Below are 22,024 nucleotides of genomic sequence, written 5' to 3'. Positions count from 1 at the left end.
CCAGGAACCAGATCAGCCAGCACCTTGATCTTGGACTTTCCAGCCTCCAGAACTATGAGAAATAAATGTCTGTTGTTTAAGCCACCCAGTGTATGGTATTTTTTACAGCGGCCTGAGCTAAGACATAAGGCTTGTGTGAAATGATGTAAAGACCTGCACAGTGCCTGGCCTATGGTGGGCCCTAAAGAAAGGTGGTAATAATGGTGGTGAGCGGGCTCAGACGTCATCCACCAAGATCAGAGTGACGACACGGCAGGTCAAGCCCTGGTCTTCCTCCTAACTCCTGTTTCCAACTTGCTCCTGAGACCGGCTTGGCACAAGAATTCTCCCAGGCCCTGAAGCCCAAAGACATGAGGGGCACAGAGGACCCCCAACAGCCGGCTCCAGGACCAGCCCTACAGTCCCACCTCCTGTCTGCTAGTCAGCCAGTATATTAGCTTCCCGTGGCTGCTGGATCAAATCACCACAAACGTAGTGGCTTCAAACAACAGAAATTTATTCTCTCACACTTCTGGAGACCGGAAGTCTGAAATCAATGTGTCAGCAAGGCCATGCTCCCTCCAAAGTCTCCAGGGGAGAATCCTTCTTTGCCTCTTCCAGCTTCTGGTGACCCCAGGCATTCCTGGGCTTATGGCAGCATAACTCCAGTCTCTGCCTCCGTCTTCACATGGCCTTCTTCCCTACGTATCCCTGTGTCCTCTCCTCTTATAAAGACACCAGTCATTGGATTTAGGGTCTACCCTAAATCCAGGATGACTTCCTCTCAAGATGCTTGACTAATCACATCTGCAAAGACCCTATTCCAAATGAAGTCACATTCTGACGTTCCAGGTACACATGAATTCTGAGGGCACTATTCAGGCCAGTGCAACCAGGTACTTTTTCAAGCTTCAAGATGGACCCATCCTGCCTGGAGGCCCTTAAATCTCTCACCTCTGTGGCTCAGACACAGATGCCAGAGGACCTGTCAACACCTCTCCTCAGTGGGCTCAGGGAGCAGGAATAGGGAAGGGGGCTTCAGGCACAGGAAGCAGTGCCAGACTTCAGCTGTGTTTAGGGTGAGGCATCAGCAGGTGTTTGGTCAACACAGAACCCAGAGGCTGGCTGCGGAAGTGGGAGAATGGGGATGTTTCATTTACACAAAGCTGGGCCTCGGGCATTGCACAGCTGTGCTTGGCCCTGTGGCTGTTAAGGGACATCTCTCTGAAAGCTTCTGTCAAGCACATAGAACTATAAAGGAGAATGTCCCCAATGTTGCCCAGAGGTGAGACATATACATGCTCAGTTTGGACCACAGCTGGGCCCTGAAAATTCTCCCTAATGTTACCGTACGCCACGCAGAAAGCCAGCTAGGCAACAGTTAGGAGACTTGTAATCCTGACTCTACTATGAGACTCTACTAGGGTCTCAGTTTCTCCATCTACATGATGGGAGGCCAAAAATAAATAAAGGCACGTGAAATAAAAGAAGACAACAGATTTGGTAGTGCTTTTAAAAAGTGTCTCAGAAATGCAAAGGATTACTACAGGGCCACCTCAGATTTCCTGCTGGCCTTTTTAATGCACAAGTATTCCTAGAGATAGTAACCCCAGGGTACACTAGATGGCTGCCAAGGGCCCCTCCTCCTTTCCTCAGGAGTAAGATATGTGATGACAAGGAAAAGACAGATTCCACAAGTCACCCTTCCACAGTATTCAACCAATGCTTCACGAGCATTTGCCACGTGGCTGGCCCTGTCCTAGACTTTGACATCATCCTAGACATTGACATCACCCTCTGGAGGTTGCCTGTAGGCACCAGGTCTGTGACTGTGGCAGCTGCTAACCAAGCACTGAGGTGGCAAACATGTGTGTGCAGGGTGCTTGGGGCAGAGCCTCCTCTTCATCGGGGCTCAGATGGACACAGGACCATAAAACTGAAAAGAAACTGGGATGAGCTGTCGTTCTGGCAACTTTCTGAGGGTTGCTATGATGCACGGTCATCCAGGCTCGTCTGCCATTAACAAAAATGATGGCGTCAAAAAGGTTCTGTCCTGCCAATGAGCACTGACCTCATCCTGCAGTCCTCTTTCCCCCGGGGCCTTTCCCCACTCTGTCTTGTCTTTTGTGCTCTCCATTCTCACCAGGTTTTCCAGTCCCCAGAGTCCAAACAATGCCCATAGCCCCACATCCCTGACCCCATGCATGCATGCATACGTGTGCACACACACACACACTCCATTTACGTGGCTCATAGAGCCTGATGGGCAGTTTGCTATTGGTCAAAGTAAAAGATCCCGGGAGCCGGCCCCATGGCTGAGTTGTTAAGTTCCCATGCTCCACTTCAGCAACTCAGGTTTCACCAATTCAGATTCTGGGCACAGACCTACGCACTGCTCATCAGGCCATGCTGTAGCAGCATCCCACGTAGAAGAACTACAATGATTTACAACTAGGATATACAACTAGGTACTGGGGCTTTGGGGAGAAAAAAGTAAAAAAAGAGGAAGATTGGCAACAGATGTTTGCTCAAGGCCAATCTTACTTACCAAAAAAAAAAGTAGCAGCTGCTTCTTAAGAGGGTACTTTAGGGCCAAAGCCCCCTGTACACCCTGAACATTCACAGCTGGGACCCCAGAGTCAATAATGTGTGTAGCTTCCTGGTGGGCTTTTTTTTTCTTCTCCCCCCAAATCCCAGTTCATAGTTGTATATTCTAGTTGTAGGTCCTTCTGGTTCTGCTATGTGGGATGCCGCCTCAGCATGGCCTGATGAGCAGTGCTAGGTCCGTGCCCAGCATCCGAACTGGCAAAACTCTGGGCCACTGAAGCAGAGTGCGCAAACTTAACCACTTGACCGTGAGTCCAGCCTCCCTAGTCGGCTTTTGATATCTGGACCTAACAAGATCAAAATAGGTGAACAGTTTTAACAGACGACAGCTAGGCAGCATTGAAGATATTATGAACAGAATGCTAGCAAGTTAGACAGCAGTTGCAAAAGATTGGGTAACATAGTGAATAGGACAGACTATTCGACAGATAAAGCTAAATGCAGAGAAGTAGGATGTATAGCACAATAGATTCAATTAAAAGGACCAATGTAGGTGGTATACTACATGGCGTTAATAGGATGTAGGTGGTTGTACCATGATACTGTTAACAGGATATTGGTGAGTTGTATAATAACTACAGCTAATGAGAAACAAGTAGGACACTGAGGAAAATGACTATTGCTAATAGAAAGCAAGCAGTGTAATTTTACTTGAGGTTATTATGGTTGAGCAAGTCTCTGAGCAATTACATCAGTCTGAAAGGACTGGAAAGGCAGAGGCTCAGGACAGTGAAGGAAAAGACCATCATCACACAGGGCCATGCAAAGTCAAAGGATATGTCGAATCAGTTTTCTGGAAAGTGAAGGGATAATCAGAACAAGAAGCAGGTGTAATGAAAAATGTTGTTTAAAAGGTAATGTTGTAGGGCCAGCCCAGTGGCACAGTGGTTAAGCCATGCTGTGGCAGGCGTCCCACACATAAAGTAGAGGAAGATGGGCACAGATGTTAGCTCAGGGCCAGTCTTCCTCAGCAAAAAGGAGGAGGATTGGCAGCAGATGTTACCTCAGGGCTAATCTTCCTCAAAAACAAAAAGGTAATGCTATAAAATGGTGCAGCCACTGTAGAAACCAGTATGAAACTTCCTCAAAAAATTAAATATAGAATTGCCACATATACACCCAAAAGAATTGAAAGCAAGAACTAGAAGAGAGATCTGTATCCCATGTAGCAAAAGATTGGGTGATGTGTACACCCATGTGCACAGCAGCATCACTTAACAATAGCCAAAAGGTGGAAGCAACCCAAGTGTCCATTGACAGATGAATGGATAACCAAAATGTGGTATATACATATAATGGAATATTATTTAGCCTTAAAAAGCATATTCTGATACATGCTACAATATGGATGAACCTTGGAGACATTATGCTAAATGAAATAAGCCATCATGAAAGAACAAATACTGTATAATTTCTACTTATATGAGGTACCTAGAATAATCAAATTCATGGAGACAGAAAGTAGAATGGTGGTTGCCAGGGGCTGGGGGGAGTGGGGAGTTAGTGTTTAATGGGTATAGAGTTTCAGTTTTGCATGAAGAAAAAGTTCTGGAGATGGATGGTGGTAATGGTTGCATAGCAATGTGAACATACTTAATACCACTGAACCGTACACTCAAAAATGGTTAAAATGGTAAATTTTATGTTATGTATAATTTACCATAATAAAAAAAAATTGTGCTGAGTGAAAGAAGCCATTGACAAAATAATGCAAACTGTATTATTCCATTTATATAAAATGCAAGCTGATTTATAGGAACAAAAAGCATGTCAGCAGAGGCCAGCCCAGTGACGCAGCAGTTAAGTGCACACATTCCGCTTTGGTGGCCTGCGGTCCGCCGGTTCAGATCCCGGGTGCGAACATGGCACCACTCATCAAGCCATGCTGTGACAGGCATCCCACATGTAAAGTAGAGGAAGATGGGCATGGATGTTAGCTCAGGGCCAGTCTTCCTCAGCAAAAAGAAGAGGATTGGCAGATGTTAGCTCAGGGCTGATCTTCCTCAAAAAAAGGCTGGAGCAGAGGGAGGGACAGATTACAAAGGGGCACTAGGAATCTTTGTAGACGATGAAAATGTTTTGCACATCTTGATTATGGGAACTTTATAAGGGTGTATACAACTGGTAAAATACTTTAAATGGATCCATTTTATTGTGCATAAATTATTTCTCAATAAAGTTGTCGTAAAATTTATTTTTTGAAAAAAATATATCATTGGAACATTAGCAAATCACAGACTTGCAGTATTCTCCTGCAATGTCCTAGGCTATATAAGCCCCAAGGTATTCAAACAAAGGATGCAGAAAAATATGATTCCTTTTTTAAGTAACGATGAGTCTTCAGTCCTTCGTCTCCCTGGGGGCAGGAGGACTTGCGTGTGTGGGACTAACACTGGGCTCCCCTAATCATGATTGCTTTCTTGCACTGGGGCCTCTGAGGAGGACAACAGTTGGAGCTCTTAACCATGCAGATGCATTCAGCAGCTGAATCAGCACCAATGCCTATCCCAGGGAAGAAATCAATCCTTCCTAATGAGAGAGGAGTTAATTGAGTTGCTGAACTGTGTACGAGTCATCGATTACCCCATCAAAGGCTCACTCGCTGTCAGGCTGGGCAACGCTCCCGAGGCTGTGGCCGCCATCTTGGCTCTAACAGGGCTTTTTCAAAGGCCACATCCTACTGTTAAAAATGGCTGGCAACCAGCAGATGAATAAACTTTGCAGGGAAGATGTCTTCCTGCTCTTCCTCCCATTCAGCCAGCACCATAGTCTCTGTCCACATGACATAGTTTACTATGAATATACAATCTCCTATACAGTTTACAAAGAATACACAATCTTAGTGAGTCCTCACAACACTCTGAGATAAAAATTACTGACCTATACCAATATTCTTGCTCGAAGCTGCACTGCCTCAAAAGGGCCCAGAGTCTACATCCCAAGCCCAGGGTGTCAGGTTGAATTCTATTTGGAGAACAGTTTGAAGGACTTCAGTCTGTCCTTTACTTTTTATCTACAATAATCTATCATTTATCTACCATTAACAATGCCCTGGCTTCCTCCCTCCATTAACTCAGGCGAGTTTTCTAGCCGGAGGCTCTGCCGCCCTGTTGCCTGTTGTTCCTCCTGATCAACCACCGCTGAGTCGTCACCTTGCTGGGTCACAGCTCTCCTGAGGGCTGAGGAACACTGTGACCCTCTCTGCTTGGCTTTTAGGTCCCTACAACTGGATGGACGGACTCACTTTCTGGTCTCATGGAGCAACAATGTCACTCAGTGACTTAAAAGTATTCTAAGAAAGGGAAAAAGGAGCTTCTCACTACCCCTTGTGCCCATCAGGCTACAAAGGAAACAAGTCTCACCTCCCCAGACAAATGCTCTTTGGCTGGAGCCTAAGTCTGCAAATGTGAAGGATATATTATGATTTTGGAACACCACCAACATATCCATCCATATCCCTGGGGATGCAGGTGCATCTACAGCAGCCCACATCACCACCCTGGTGAAGATCAATGAGAAACTGATGAATTTCGACCTTCCCAGAGGGCCTTTGCAAATGGACAGGCTGGGAGAAGGATATCCAAAGGGGAAATGGAATGAAAAGGTGATTCTAGGAGACGCTGCGGAAGAGTCATAGGACTTGATGGATTTAGGGGCCAAAGAATATATTTCCTCTCATCGACCCTGACCACTGCCTTAGACAGTACCCTCAGGGCTAACACTCAGCTGGTACACATCAGAGAGGCTATACCTGATATTAACAGATGGATACGCTACCCTATTAGTTACTGAAAGCCACGGTCCCAGCCCCTCCCTCATGACCTATCTTCTGATATAACATCGAAAGGGCTAACATCTGGTTCTACAGGGGCCTCGAGGACCTGCTCTAGCACCTGGCCGCCACCTCTTTGGATTGACTGGTCTGTGCCCATGCCTTACCATTTGTTAGATATTTTGAATACTAGCCCCCCGCCCTATGCATATATAGCTCTGCTTTGGTGGCATTTTTGACTCTGAGGCCACTGGAGGTTGAGAGTTGCTTTCCTTAGAGAACTAGCTTATGCATCGGACTCTAGTCCCAGGGTGCTGGCTCAGGATCTGAGAAATGCCACTACCCCTGTCCTGACACTCTCTGCACCATCCCACCAGCTTCACTCCTGTCATTTCATTAATTATTCAGAATGACTTTATGCACTGCTGCCTTCTTAAAAGAGCTGGCTCCAGACGGCACTTTATTTTTTAACAATATTCAGATCTGATGGGGGGAAATGATAAGGTGCCTTGGTAACTTTATTTAAAGTTTATTTACTCTGAGAGTCCCAGCCTGGAGATACGGTGGAGCCATTCATCAAACAGCCCAGAGCCTGCAGACCTTCCTTCAGAGCTAAATTTAGAGCTTTAACCTTAAGAAAGCTATCGGACAGGAGCCTTTGCCGTCAGAGGATTATCTTATTGAAGGAAACACAGCAAGAGCAAAGCTGCCCAGGCTTCTAAGCCTGTATGCTGCTGGGTCTATTTTCAAACACATGAGAATATGGACATAAGAACAGGCCCCTACTACTTAGGGTTACCATAACAATTTCTTACCTCCACACAGTTAACACACCTGAGCCTCAGCATTTTTGAAGATGTTCAGCTGCCTCTTTCACATCCTTTCATGAGAAAGAAGAACTAGGTGGTTCTAACTTGTTCAAAATTGGAGCATGAAATTCTAGGGCACTGATTCTCAGACATGAGCCCATTTCAGAATCACCTGGAAGACATCTTAAAACAGGATGCAGGGCCCCATCCCACAGAGTTTCTGATCCAGTAGGTCTGGGATGGACCTAAGAATCTGCATTTTTAATGCATTCCCAGGGGATGGAGCTGCTGGTCCAAGAATCATACTTTGGGAACCACCGTTCTAGGGGAACTCTGCAGAAAGCTGAGGGAAGAGCTTTCAACTCACAGAGTTGTTCCTAAAAGGATTGGGCTCTCTCATGGAGCAGAGGGGAGAGACAATTACAGAGCATTACACATTGCCAGGTACTTTGCTGGGCGCATTCCATATTCTTACAACCACCTTATCAGGGAGGTATTATTAGCCCAATTTTGGAGTCAGACACGCTACCATTGAGGCACAAGGTCACTTATTAGCTCCATTTTGTAGAAAAGGAAACTAAAGCTCAGAGAAGTAAAGTAACTTTCCAAGGTCTAACAGCTAATTGGTCATCAGGCCCCACTTGGAACTCAGGGCTGTGCGACTCCAAGTACACTGGCCACCTAAGTTCCCAAAGCAGTAAGTGGCCTCAGGCCACATGCAGGAAAGACTCACACCAGATCCCTGCCTCCTAGCTTGGTCCCTTTCTTTAAATCCTCTGTCTCCAAATCTCGTTTCATCCCTCTACTCATGGTGCCAAAGGTAACGGGTCGGGGAGCAGCAGATTCATATTTTCAGGCATCATCCATCACTATCTTACTCAGTCACCTCATCTCCAGAGGCCTCAGTTTCTCCATCTTCGTAAAGAGGGACAAAGAAAGCATCAATGAGCGTGTTTATACCCTTTGTCTTGGTGAGTGCCTCATTCAGACTGTGGCCATTGAAAAGCATGTTCCCAATGCCCAGATGATCTTTAATTAAAACTGCCAGAGACACTGTTATTTGGCCCCTGCCACCAGCTGAGCCTCCACAGTGCATCCAGCAGGGAGACACAGAGGATGGGGTGGTTCTGACTGCCCTCAGGGAGCTTCCTGCCATCCCCGGCAAGAGTCGTTTGCTAGGCGCTGTGGGCACATTTCACTGGCACAAACAGTGGTCTTTAATCAATCATGTTGTTCACAGTCAATTTCACAGTGTGATGAAGCCAACCTAGGCTGCATTTTTCATCCTTCCCCACCTCCCAGTACAAGCCCTGCAGGCAGATGCTTACTGAAGCACTCACTGCCATAAAGTAAAATCACCCCACGTGAAATTGAGGAAGCGGGGAGAACAAGCCAGAGCCACTTTTTCTTATTCTGACAAGTAGAAGATGATGCTGAGAAAACATATATTTTCTCTCTCTGGGGCCAAATGGGTGGGACACTTGCTTCCCAGAAAACTGACCTCGCAGTTGATGCCACAGCCCCAACTCTGGCCATTGGGGCAGATGCGGCACAGTCAGAACACACTTCCCCACTCTTCCTTAACCTGTGTTTTTAAAACAGCCTAGTTAGGACTGTTCATTGCTCATTCTTGACTAGACTATATAATACAGCAGATGCTGCCTAGAAAATGAGCTCATGAGAGCCACTTCCTTCCAACAAAGGGATGTGCACAGTGTGTGTTGGATCCCTCTCACACAGCCCTGACAACCACTCACACACACTGGTATTTATGAGGCACCTACTGTGTGCCTAGCATTTAGACAGGCAGCCTTGACACTTATCAGACGAACAGTCTGCATCTTTATCTGAGGCCTATGAGAATGCATCACTGAAGGCTAAGAGCATGCTCTGGGGCCCCTGAACTCTCCATCTACACCTTTAGCTTCCATTCCACAGCTCCATTATCCAAACATGCAGATAACGAAAGGCTCAGAAAAAACAGAGATGAGAGAGACAAGATTCTCAAGCAACTGGATAGGCTGGGATGATGGGCTGACACTAATAAGGTGAAATTTCACTATGATAAAAATAGCTGAGCTTAACAGTTTTTGTTTTGTTTTCTAATCCAATTATACTAATATGGGATGGCAGAGGTCTGGGAACCACGTCACAAAAGGAGTGGTTGATGGACTTGGCAATATTGACCCGGAAACATGAAGACTCTGGAGAAAACAACTGACCGCAAATACATAAAAGTCTGCTCTTTAGAAGAAGGATGAGAAGGCAACGTGCACCCCAGAGGGTGGGGCTGGGAGGAGGGAGGAGACACTCTGGGAGGCAGAGGAAGACTTCAGCAGCTGGAACCCTCCAATGCTGAACAGGCTCAGGAGACACCGAGCTTCCTCTTACGGGAGAATGCAGCAGAGGCAGGACGGGCAGCAGCCAGAACACTATGGAGGAGATTCCCTTTCAGATCAGAGGCAGAACCAGGTCTGAGAATCTATGAATCTGCTTCTTCCTTCCCAGGTCACTAGGACAAGGGTGTGCATGGGAAAATGGTCAACGAATAAATAAAGATGAGACTGAAGATACGGGTTGTTGACTTTTGAATACTCATTCACAAGACTCCCAAAGCCCTACTGCGAGTAATTAAAAATAACTGTTGTTGCAACACCCCTGAACAAGAAACCATATGTGTGTACATTTGCCCCCATTTCCCTAGCCCGTGGGACATGAAGCAAATTGACAGAAGTGCCCATAGTCTAGGCATCATCTACACTTCTGGGTGCACCTGGGAGAAGAGGCACCTGGCATGTACTGGCCGTGAACACCTAGACTTTACCAAGGGACAGCAGGGCAGGAATGCCACTCCAGTCATCTGCCTTCCTACCACCTCCAAATGAATATATATAAGGGAGCTGGAAAGGAAGAGACCAAGAGTGATGCCTAAACCTTGTGAATATCTGAAGAGGGGATGTCAGCAGATGTGTCTGACATGTTCTTTTCCTAAGGCAGTTGTTAGATAAAGGACTCCAAATTACTTGACTTAAATTTCTTAGCAGAGAACAGAACGATAAAACCAAGCTCCCGGTGGCAGTGGCAGCAGTGGCAGCAGCAGCTCTTCCTGGAGCTCTCAGAAGCGACAGTGGCTGTGAACGCCAGACGCCGCTCGGGAAGAGGAAGGAAATGTTCCTGCCTGTCAAAGACAGCTTTGTTCTCACCTCGCTGCTCCCACTCATTATGTCTGCAGCTTATCTTGCCCATCTCCACGCTGAGGAATGGGATGGGTTCGAGAGCTGGAGGTACTGTGGAGCAAAGCGCTTGTCTACCCGCCATCTTCCAGCGGCTGCTGCTCTTAAGCCAGGGCCGTCCCCACTCTCTCCCCTGCTCCTGCTCCCTCGTCAAAGGCAGGTTGGCTGTACCTGGGGTACAGTTGGTGGCCATGGAGCAGTTTCTAAGGGGACTAAGCCCATAGGTTTGATCTCATTAGTGTGACTTTAACCACCTGAGCTGCCTGTTGCCTTCTTGAAAAGGAACTTGACAGACAGAAGCACAAAATGGCACTGAGATTAGTTCAGAAAAATGTGGCTCCAACATCTACAAATGGCATTTGGAAAAGGCATCTCACCGCCTAGGTGCTGGTGTAACAGAAACAGAGGTAAGAGGAACGTCCAAGCTCAAGAGATGCTGCTCTGGCAGTAGCAGAGTATAGTAGTAAGCCAGTAGCAGCTGGTTTGAGGGGGGAAGCAGCTTGCTCATCCCACAGTAGCTCAGAGCACCTAGGCGGTCCTGGACACCAGGAGAAGGCAGCCCAGGGAGCTGCTGACTACGGTCTCAGAGAGCCTGGAGCCCTTCTCTGCTAAAGAAGCATCAATGCTTCCCTCGGATGGGGCAAAGGCTCTTACATCAGTGCTCAGAGGAGGGAAAAGGAACACAAGACCCCACCGGGCTCTCCCATGAAACCCACATACCCTGGAGACCCAGGGCTCTGTTGAGAGTGAGCAGAGAGGCACAGAGCTGCCCCACACCAGCTGCTCTTCCCCTGCAGGAGCATAATGCACTGGGGCCATGTGGGAGCATGGGGCAAGCACAGCCACCCAGCCCTGGACAGTAGCCATGGTCCCTGCTGCTGTCATCTCAAGCCACATGGTAAGCAGGGGTTAGTGAGGGGGATGTGTGTTCAGCCGGAGAGGAAGAGAGAGCACATGGACGTGAGTGTAGACTGAAGGAGGCTGACCGATTCCAGGCACCATGTTTTACAAGGGACACTGTCACACAGAAGCCACTTCAAGGAGGGTCTAGAAGGGCTCCACAGTGTGGTCATGCTGATAAGCCAAAGTTTAGCCTGGGAAAAGGCCACGAGCTCATATGCAAAGGGAATTCCACGTATCCTATGTCACTCCAGAAGACGGAACTGGGGCCAACAGATGGAGGTTAGAGGAGGCAGATTTTGGCTACTACTGAGAGGAGGCTGTAGCATTTAGAACCTCCTCACAAGGCGGGCCATCCTGGGTTCCCATCCCTGTCCGCATTCTAGCAGAGTTCTGGAAGACATCTATTAAGAATGGCTGCCTCTAATGGGAGTGGGACCCCATGACCCTTGCTAGGTCCCTTCCAACTCTTAGAAATTACAGTCCTATAAAATTTAAGTCTTCAAATCATCTTCCCCTCCCCCTGCCCCAGGAAAGGTACAAAGACTGAGGTTAGACTAAAAGACCACTGCATCAGGAGCAGGGAGAAGAGGAGCATCCTGTCTGTACCGGGAACAGAAGGCTGTGGAAATGTCACAAGATACAGCATATTTTTAGTGAAGTGCTTATGAGGATATTTCCCTGATGAGTAGGGTGACTCAGGCACTTTTTTGGACTCGGGTTACAGAGAAAGACATTTCTGTACCTTAAAGATCCCACTAGGAAGAAATACTGTGTTCCCCCCAGGCTCCTGACTCTGGCTGATGGCCCTGATGATGGATCTACTGGGACAGCAGGCCAGTACTGCCAGAGGCTCTGAGCCCAGACTGGAATCTCTCCCCCTCTGCCACGGTCCCTTCTGGTGACCCTGCTCCCTTGGGCAGCCTGGATGCCTTGACCCTGTCCAGCAATCTCACAGGGAAGGTCTCCTCCTCACCTGCCCATCTGCTCAGAATCAAACACCTTGAACCACTTTTCTCCAGGGGCAGAGAAGATCGGACAGGGCACTGTTGAAGTGGAGCTAGTGAGGAGCAAATCAAAGGCAGCCTGGGTCTCTCGGGGATGTTAAGAATTAATTAAAGTTAGCTCTAGTTACTAGGAAGATGTTAGCACCCTTCCCTGCCTCCGCTGGGCTTCCTGCTCAGCCAGCAGGAGTGGCAGGAAGGCTGCGATCCTTTGGGAAACTCATCCCAGTTTACTCTCTTCCTGGTAGTCTTTATGTGGGGTTAATTCTTGGTCTCCAGGGGACGGTTCTCAGCTGCTGCAGTTTCTGTCTTGGTTTTGTTTGTAACCTTAGAGCACAATATTTACACTCTGGACTCCTTGTAGAGTTCCCAGATGCTCCCTCAGTGTGGGTCAACTCAGGGCATGAAACCAGGCTTCAATATGCTTTCTTGGACTCTTCTAAAGTGAGAGGGCAGTGTCTACGAGAGTCAGCTCTATGGCTTGGATCTGCACTTCCCCCCATCAGGCCGGTCACAGTTATCCAGTTCTTCCTAACTTGTGTCCCAGCTTCATGGAGCTTGAGGTGGTTATGAAAGAAGGCATTGTGACAGCCCCCTATCCCCATGCCTGCTGGTTCTGATGACGCCCGGGAGTGGCGTACTGACCTAGGCTGTTGGCATCTTTCACACTGGAGAGTCTCCCACCTTCCTTTCCCAGGGGGCTGCTGTGTGTTCCATTCAGGAAGATTTGGCTCCATTCTTGCTGTAAAAGCTGGGAAGGATCTGGTCTGAAGAAAACTAGTCATCCTTGTGATTCTCATCATTCAATACTTACTGAGCTCCTACTACATACAGGGCACTGGGCTAAGTGTTGGGGATACCAGAGAGATTAAAAGGCTGACTTGTGGTTAGGGAGACAGGAATTATATGTAAAAAGATGTATCACGACCTCAGGGTGTTTCCTGATGTGAACGAATAAGTCAGCATCCATTCAACATTTATTAAGCTTTTTCTGTGCGCTAGACATAATGTCAAGTGCTGGGGAAAATGAAATAGGAAAGGACTGGCCCCTGACCTCAAAGAGGTCCACTCTGGAGAAGGAGGGAGGCATTTGTGGTGCAGGATCCAGAGCACTGAAAGCCTGGCCACGGAGGATGCAGGAGCAGACAGGGCTAAGGAAATGGAGCCAGAAGGGCCACCCATGCCCAATGCTTTCCACTCTCCTAGGCACACACCTTTCATTGGTTTCCAACCTCTGGGTAAACCCTCCCTCAATGGATGAAGGCCTGCCCTCCAGTAAGATTGTCCATCTCATGTGCCCTATAACAAAAAACAGGATTTTTTTCAAAAAATTGTAATCTGTTTTTGATCAGGTAATGGACAATATCAAATTCAAATGCACCAAAGAGTACCACAGGGTTAGCAGGGAAAAGTAAATCTCCATGTCCCCAACCCCATTTCCCATCCACCCAATTCCCCTCCCTAGAGGCATCTACTCCCAGCTCCTTGGTTATACTCCTAGAGATATTGTAAGCACACAGAAGCATAAACATATATACACACACTCACATACACATACGTATATTTTTTAACAGTTAACTTTTCAGTCTGAAATATATATTGTTTGAACAGAAATAATACACCCGCTATTTATTTCCTTATTTTTTAAGGTTTTATATCTTGGGGATTATAATGCTTCTTTGTCTTTTCTAATGGCTGTGAAAATTTCCGCTGAATTTATGGACCATAATTTATTTACCTGGCTCCCTCTGATGGGCATTTATGTCCATTCCAATCTTTTCCTATTACAGACAGTATCACAATGAATATCCTTGTATATATTTCATTTCACATGTATGAAAGTGAATCTGAATGACAAATTCCTAGAAGTGGAATTCCTGGGTCAATTTTGATAGATATTGCCAAACTGCTCCCTATGGAGGCATTACCACTTCATACCCCAGGTCAGATACATGAGGTACATTCTTTTTTTTTTGAGGACAGTTAGCCCTGAGCTAACATCTGCCATCAATCTTCCTCTTTTGGCTGAGGAAGACTGGCCCTGAGCTAACATCTGTGTCCATCTTCCTCTACTTTCTATGTGGGACGCCTGCCACAGCATGGCTTGATGAGTGGAGTGTAGGTTTGCACCTGGGATCCAAACTGGCAAACCCTGGGCCGTCAAAGCAGAGTACTTCAACTTAACCACTGTGCCACCAGGCTGGCCCCAAAACTTTATGATCTATGCAATCTGGTGCAGTACCTTGTCAAACTTGTAATCTGCATTTCTCTTAAGAGTGAGGCTGAGCACCTTTTGTTTCAGAGCCATCTGTATTTCCTTTTCCTGTGAACTGTCTATTCACATTCTTTCCCCATTTTTCTACTAGGTTGGTGCTTCTTTCTTCAGATTTTAGAAGTGAGAGCCCTTATTACTATATCTAGCCTGAAGGGTGCTCCACAACCATCAACAGGAAAGTGAGCCCAAGGGTGCCAGGTAGCCGGCCACAAGCAGGGACAGGCCTGGGGACAACCTACTCAGTCGGGAGCAGTCCCCCGAGCACTCCAGGAGCTCACATGCTGGGATCTGGGCCCAAAGATCACGTAGGCACTGGTTCTGCCCTCCATAGCAGCTCAGTGTTTCACTGTTACTGAATCTTCAATAATTAAAGAAGTCAGATCAAACTTCTTTACTACTGGCATCATAATCTCTGCATCTTCAATAAATAAAGAAGTCAGATCAAACTTCTTTACTACTGGCATCATAATCTCTGCAAGGAGTTTGCAGTGAGCCAGACAGGAGAGGCCGTACACGTCCATTTCCACTCCATATGACCCTTCAGCTGGAAAACTAGGGGCAAGGCTTTATTTGCTTTCATTCCCCTCCCTTCCTTCTCTCCCTATTCCCTCCCCTTCATTCCTCTTCCCTCCCCTCCCCTCTCTTCTCTTTCATCGATCTATCCCACCCACCTGCCCATTTAATATTGATTGGTGGGCCAGGCAAGGCTTTACTCTCTAAGGCCTCTCTCATGGAAATCTCCCAGTGTGGCTGAGTCACTCATAGGTATCTAGCATCTGTTCCAATTACCTCCCCCAGCTCTTGACAGTTAGGTCTTCCTTCAGTTCTGAGCCAACCACGATGGATGAAAGCAAGGATTATGTTAATTAGCCTCAGGCATGCCTTGTAATGGGCCTTGGGTCAGGGCTCAGGGCTATTGGGAGCCTCTCATCTCCTGCTCCACCAGCCCCTTCTCTGGGTTTCCCTCACTGCCCACCAAGCCCTGGCCTAGAGGCCACCAGCGGCAAGTCCAGGTGCCTGCTTTATTACTTGAAGCCCAGGTTTTCTATGCTCCACTCCAGGATGGTCCAGGCCCTATCACTAAGCTTAGTTTACTCCTCGAGTCTGAGCAACTCGTATCAGAAAAGAGGAGGAGGCGGAAGAGGAGGGGAAGAACGGGCTCCTTCCCCTTTCCGGCTCTTGTCAGTATCTCTCCAGCACCAGAAGGCAACAGTGGCTCCCAACTCCAGCTTCTATCACTCTCAGTCTCAGCAGTACTTGCCTCCCTTGAAGCCTGAAAACTAGTCAGCAGTACCCCCAGGTCTGAGGTTCAGGCATAAGCCAGACAGCACCCCTCAGAGGTGTGAGCACCAGCCACCAGGGGCCTCTTCTCTGAGCTCCCAGAGTCTAGCGATCCCGCCTCTTCCTTTGTGTCTCCTCAGCCCTAGGGCGAATAACTGCTTACTACAGTTACTAAGGTACTAATATCCGGGTTACCTCAGTGTCCCCTTTTGCTCTTTCAGCTTTCTAATACATGTGTAATTCCCTGTATTAAGTCCCTTCTGTTTGAAATACCTAGCACAATCTCTGTTTGCCCAACTAGACCTCAACAGATGCATCGCCTAATTCCCAATTTTAGCCCAGAGCGTGATGAGTGGCCCCCGTGGAAGCAGGAGGCTTGGGGAAGGAGAGGCAATAATCATGTCGAGCCTGGAGAGATGAGTGGGGGATCTGCCATGCACAGAGGAGGGACCCAAGATTTTGGTGATTTACCTGTTACAGAGAATCACCTGGAGGGGTTCTCACCAAAGTGTTCTCTTTCTCTCATGGTCAGAATCATGATCTGTTCTTTAAAAATTACTCAAGGCTCCATTCTGAGCTGGTTCCACTCTCTCCCCATGAGACTGTAAAGCTCCCAGGAGACAATTATCTAGGCCTTCCCAACATGACATTCAACTAGTAAAATGTCACATAGTGGAATTTTCTGAATTTATTATATGTATATATATCATATAAAATATATACAACTTTTTCTTTTTGAAATTTATAATATGAAAACATGTCCAAAAAACTCCCTATATTTGGCCCTTCTGGACAAACTAGGGAAGGAGTGTGCCATGAAGCAAATAAGTTAATAAAGGATAGGCTTGCCCAGTGCCCACATGCCTGCAGCTCATTCCCTGCCTTTCCCATCACCTTATAAGGAGAGAAGGATTCAATGGGGTATCTTGTCTAAATTAGTAGCTACACAGGGATACCCAGCTGATGCAGAAAGAGATCAAAAATGCCTTCTAGTCAAAAGCTTCCAAATGTTCTGAAGAAGAGATTGGGTTGTAGCTGAATCCCCTTAAATGTGTTTACAGTTGGCTAAATTACAAAGCTGCAAATAAAAGGCCCTTGTATTACGTTTGCCCTTGTATAATCAGACTATGCTCCCTTTTGTTAAGTCAAGAATACACCTATAGTCCTATCCTTTTAATGGAAGCTTTAAAAATAAATTTTTAGAAATCCTCTCTACTTCAGCACTCTCTCTAGGATAAGGAACCACAAAGCAGAAACGAATAATATGACCTACCTCCACGGTTGGGGCCAGTTTCAGGAGCCAGAACTCTCAGCCTCAGAAAAGAGCCCTGCCCTTGGACTCAGGAGTCTTGAGTTCTACCACTTCTTAGCTATGTATACTAACTTCTCTGAATCTCTTGTTTTCTTTAATACCAGGACCATTGACCACTCACATAATCATTATGAGAAGTGGACCCATCTGATTCCCCATTCATTCAGCAGGATGCCTGAATAAGGCAGAACTCTGGCAAGAATGTACTTGGACATCTCACAACTCTAAGTCCAAAAACATTTCCTTAGGCCTAAAAGTTGCCATTGAACAAGCCCATTTCTGGCTTGTAAAGGTATGCAGACACAAACCCTGAATGTACTCTGTCTGCATAAACATCTTGCTATTTTTGTTGTTTCTAACCCCAAACTTGCTGCTATTTAAACCTACCATCTTTCCGGTATTGCTGGTTGTCAGTAGCATGATTTCTGTAACATCAACGTGGATCCCCATGCCCAACATTCTGCTTTCCCATTCCCCATAAGCCAGATAAGCTGGTTGACTCCACATACGACAGGTTAAGGTCATACGTGACTCTGACTCCCATGGGCTCACTATCAAAGACAACGTGGCACCTGAGGCAGCCATCTCTCAGATACAGCATGGATGGCTCCAAGCAGCCATACTCACAAGTGGAAAACTACTGCATTACCTGTATCCCACCACCTGAGGGTCACATTTGTGCACAAAGGTCTACCACAGCCATGATGAGGTTTGCCTCCAGCACTACCAATCATTGCTGTATTCAGTGTGACTAGTACCGTGCAGGAGCTATCTTGGTCTGGCCCACTCAGACCTATCTAGATTACTCTTTGGGAGCTGCTGTGGGCCCATGTCTTGTTTTGTGAATCCCTATGCAATTACGCTATGCTTAGACTCCTGAAAATGAGTCTATACTCCTGAGTTCACTTAGATATGGGGAGAAAAGAGGCTCCTGCATATGCTAGGTGGTTAGAGGGGACCCAGAATGTGATTCCAAAGACTATCTGAAGACAGCCATGTTTATGAGGATAATCCCCATGTTTTAGGTACTAGAGTTGACTATATAGCCAAATATATTTTAAATATCCCTTCTCCCCCCCTCAAGTATTTGGCTGAGGTCAAGATTATACAGTTGGGCTAATTCCAAGGATTTGAATTCCTGGAAGGTGTTTTCATATACAACAATTGTGTTATTAAACACAAAATTCAATGGTGCTAGATATCTACGTCTAAATAAATTATACAATCATTATGCTGGGAATGGTCTGTTTTTAAAAGGCTCAATTCTGGTGTCACTTTAAACTGAACCACAAATTCTCTGAACATTTCTGCATGCAGGCATGTTCATTCAAACCCTCGTAATATAAACAGTTTTTGCATTTTGCATAATGCACATTCAGGCCTCCGTGCAATTTTACAATTAATCCTGCATTTTGTATTAACACACGTGGAATACATACAACCACTAATTTCACTACAGAACAAATAAATTCTCACTTGGAGAAAAAAACTGCTGGAGAACGCATATGGTATTATGCATAATCAATCAGCTGGTGGGGCTTTAACGCTAAGTCTATATGGATTTAGAGTCTTGGGATAATAACCAAATAGCACTGAATAAGCAGATTGGATATTGAGGGCAAGATTGAAGACCTCTGTCGATGAGTAATGAACCTAGAGCAGTGCAATTGCAGAAGAAAAAACCCAAATGCTGCCCAGATGGGGGGAAGCTGTTTCTCACCCCCAGCCCCACCAAGTACACTGCCAGGGTAGGAAGGGCCTGCCTTCCTACCCTGGCAATAATAAATGCATGGCTTCAAGTCTCCTTCAGCCAAACCCTATGTTGATTATATGTTCATTGTAGTCCTCTGAGGAAGCCTGGCAGCACTCAATTCACATGAATATTTTTATCCCCCCCATGCAAACGTGGTTCAGATGCTGAAAGTGACAATGCCACACAGTTGCCAAGAGGGTATGAAGTTTTATCACTCACGTAATGAGGATTTCTGGGGAGGGCAGACACCCAAGCCATTCTGCAATGGCTTCAGCTAAGGGAGGGGCAAGTGGCTTTGGTTTGTACGGTGGTTGGGGGTAGGGCCAGGGTGAGCAGCGGCTGGATTTGCATGGTCTGAACTTCCTGGTAGCACCCAGAGAAGGATTGAGTCCGTTTTCTTGTTGGCTTGCCCAGAGATGGGACACAAGAGGATGAAGGAGGGTAAGGCTTGGATGCTGTCAGCAGTCAAACATCAAAAATGGAGACACACTGTTTATTACAATTTTCCTACCTTTGAGCTGCCATTTACAGATTTAAAATCCTACTCTGAAATTTACCTACTGTGTGACTCAACCTAAGTAAATCTCTCTCCTTATCAGTAACAGTCATATAACATTTTAAATAAATGGTATCACATATATCAAAGGAAACTGGCCTGCACATAACAGATGCTCAATAATTGTTGCTGAATCTCAATCTGGAAATTCAAGGGAAAAAAGTCTGTTTCCTCCACGTAGTTCCACCTTTACCCTTAGTTTGTGTTCTCACGAAAACCAGAGGCCACCAGCTCTAGTAAGACTCTTGAAAGTATTTATCAGAGACATTGAGACAAAGGGCGAGAAAAGAAAAGTAGAAGGAGTTATAAGGCTGGTAGTCAGGGGGTTGGGGGAGCAGGGAGGGCAGTGGTCAGGGCACTGCAGAGGACAACTCCCCCAAGATGGGGCACAGAATATGTCTGTCTGAGGCAAATCTGCTGGTCAGAGTGGACAGGTAGGTATCCTGGCTAGAGAAAGGATGGCTCCAGTGGGGTGGAGTAAAGCACAGGAAACTATTAAGCGTTATGGGTTGGATTGTGTCCCCCCAAAAGACACATTTAAGTCTTAACTCCCACTACCTCAGAATGTGATCTTATTTGGAAATACAGTCACATGTCACTTAGTGACAGGGGTATGTTCTGAGAAATCTGTTATTAGGCAATTTTGTTGTTGGCAAACATCACAGAGTGTACTTACACAAACCTAGATGGTACAGCCTGCTACGAACTTAGGCTATATGACACTAATCTTATGGGACCACTGCCGCTATGTGGTCCATGGTTGACCAAAACGTCGTTATGCAGCACATGACTGTGCATTCTTTGCAGATGTTACCGAGTTAAGATGAGGTCACAATCAATTAGAGTGGGCCCTAAACCCAATATGACTGATATCCTTATAAGAAGAGGAAAGACAGCCACAGAGACAGACGGTCAGGGAGCATGTCACATGATGACAGCAGCAGAGATCACAGGGATGCAGCTGCAAGGCAAGGAGCACCAAGGAATGCCAGCCACCACCAGAAGCTGGAAGAGGCAAGGAAGGATTCTCCTCAGAGTCTCAGGGGAACACGCCCCTGCTGACATCTTGATTTCAGACTTCTGGCCTCCAGAATTGTGAGAGGATGAATAATGTTGTTTAAGCTGCCCAACTGGTGGTATCCCGTTACAGCAGCTCTAGGGAACTAACAGAGTAGAGAAGAGATTATCCATTACTTTCTTTTTTTTTCCTCCTTGAAGATTTGAGTGTATAATTTTACTCAAAACTGTAACAACTTGGGATGCTAAAGGTTTTTGTTTTAGAATGCTGAACAAATCGCGGAACTTCACATATTGCCAATTATCTTAATCCCTTAAAATTATTTTAAATATACGAGAAGATATTTTATATAAAATATCTAGAGTTTTGGCTCATAATAATTTTTATACTCCATGTTTAATATTATAACAAATTCGTGAACAGAAGAGAAAGATGCATTTCTGTGAGATCTCCAGGCAAAGATGAAACATTTACAGTGATGATCTCTGGTTTATGGGATTATAGGTAATTTTTCTTTTTTTGGTTAGCTTTCAAATTTTTTGGTAACTTTTATTACAACATCCTCATTGTAATAAAAAACATTTTCAAAAGAAACACATCTTTACTTTCTAAGAGACATTATTATTTTCATAAAAGCAAGAAACAGGATTCAATAGCTGGTCTTATGGGCTTTTCTCTTGACTTTTGATCCTGGGGCTCAGAGATGTGTTCATAGTGTCCTGATTTGGCCTAAAAGGATTAGAATAGGGCACACAGTTGCGGGAACAAATTTGTTCCTTTAGAAACTGGCAAAAAATGAACTCAGCCTGCCAGCGCAAGAGGCTCAGCCCAGGAGCTTGTGGAGAACTTTTTCTGATTTAGTGTAACATGGATAGTCCTCTTATTCTCAGGAGTTTTCACAGATAGGTCTTAAAGTCCCGCTGCTGATAAGTCTCTCTGTAACCAAAAGCAAACATATTTCAAAGTAAATGGAGAGCTCTGGCCTGCTATGACTGCGCAAATCTAATATAGCCTCTGTCTCTTGCTACTTACAACTAAAAATTGCAAAAGTACATAAAGAAACTGAGAACTCAAAATAAATAAATAAACAAAAGCAGCAGATTTTGGAGGGGTTAAAATTTGGTGAAGCGCGGGGGCAAGATTCCCACCGTTTTTTTCTCTTTTATCTCTTGGCTGTGCCCAGAGAGCGGGTCGAGTGTGGAGCTCCAGGGTGCAGCAGCAATATGGGAGGAGAAAACCCTGATAGAAATCTTGTCTTTCTGGACAGAGCAACAAAAACAGGGGCCCCTCTAGGCTGGAGAGTGTGAGAGGAATCCTGGAAAGGAGCAAGCTGGAGAAGATGCTCCTTGTGTACCAACCCCCAAAGTCTCAGACTCACAGCTGGACCACACAAGCAAAGACGCCCAAACCACTGCTAGGAAGCTTGGACACTGACCTTCCATTTCAGCCACAGCCAAGTCCCCGACTGAACCCTGAGCGGCAAAGCGGACCCAAAGCAACACAGCCAGGGCTTTGAAAGTTGAAC

At 46.1% G+C, this 22,024-nt stretch overlaps 1 protein-coding gene across 24 annotated transcripts in view; it reads right to left on the bottom strand.

Annotated features, from left to right (window-relative positions):
• HHAT (hedgehog acyltransferase) overlaps window positions 1-22,024 on the bottom strand; it is a 317,507-nt gene that overhangs the window by 2,946 nt on the left and 292,537 nt on the right. For 3 of the 24 annotated variants that reach the window (XM_044757933.2, XM_070497288.1, XM_070497293.1), the window contains exons 11-12: window positions 21,935-22,023; window positions 20,873-21,435 (exon numbers count right to left, since the gene is read on the bottom strand). The exons of 6 other annotated variants lie outside the window; for them this stretch is intronic. In XM_044757933.2, the coding sequence (XP_044613868.2) occupies window positions 21,409-21,435; window positions 21,935-22,023 (116 nt within the window). In that variant the 3' untranslated portion in view covers window positions 20,873-21,408. Of the gene's footprint in view, window positions 1-20,861; window positions 21,436-21,934; window position 22,024 lie in introns of those variants that run through there. 15 more of the 24 variants (XM_044757931.2, XM_070497287.1, XM_070497284.1 and 12 more) reach the window with 10 other exon arrangements.

Source organism: Equus asinus, chromosome 25 (genome assembly GCF_041296235.1).
Source record: "Equus asinus isolate D_3611 breed Donkey chromosome 25, EquAss-T2T_v2, whole genome shotgun sequence".
In the NCBI taxonomy this organism is placed as follows: domain Eukaryota; kingdom Metazoa; phylum Chordata; class Mammalia; order Perissodactyla; family Equidae; genus Equus; species Equus asinus.
This window is presented reverse-complemented; position numbering and strand designations above follow the sequence as displayed.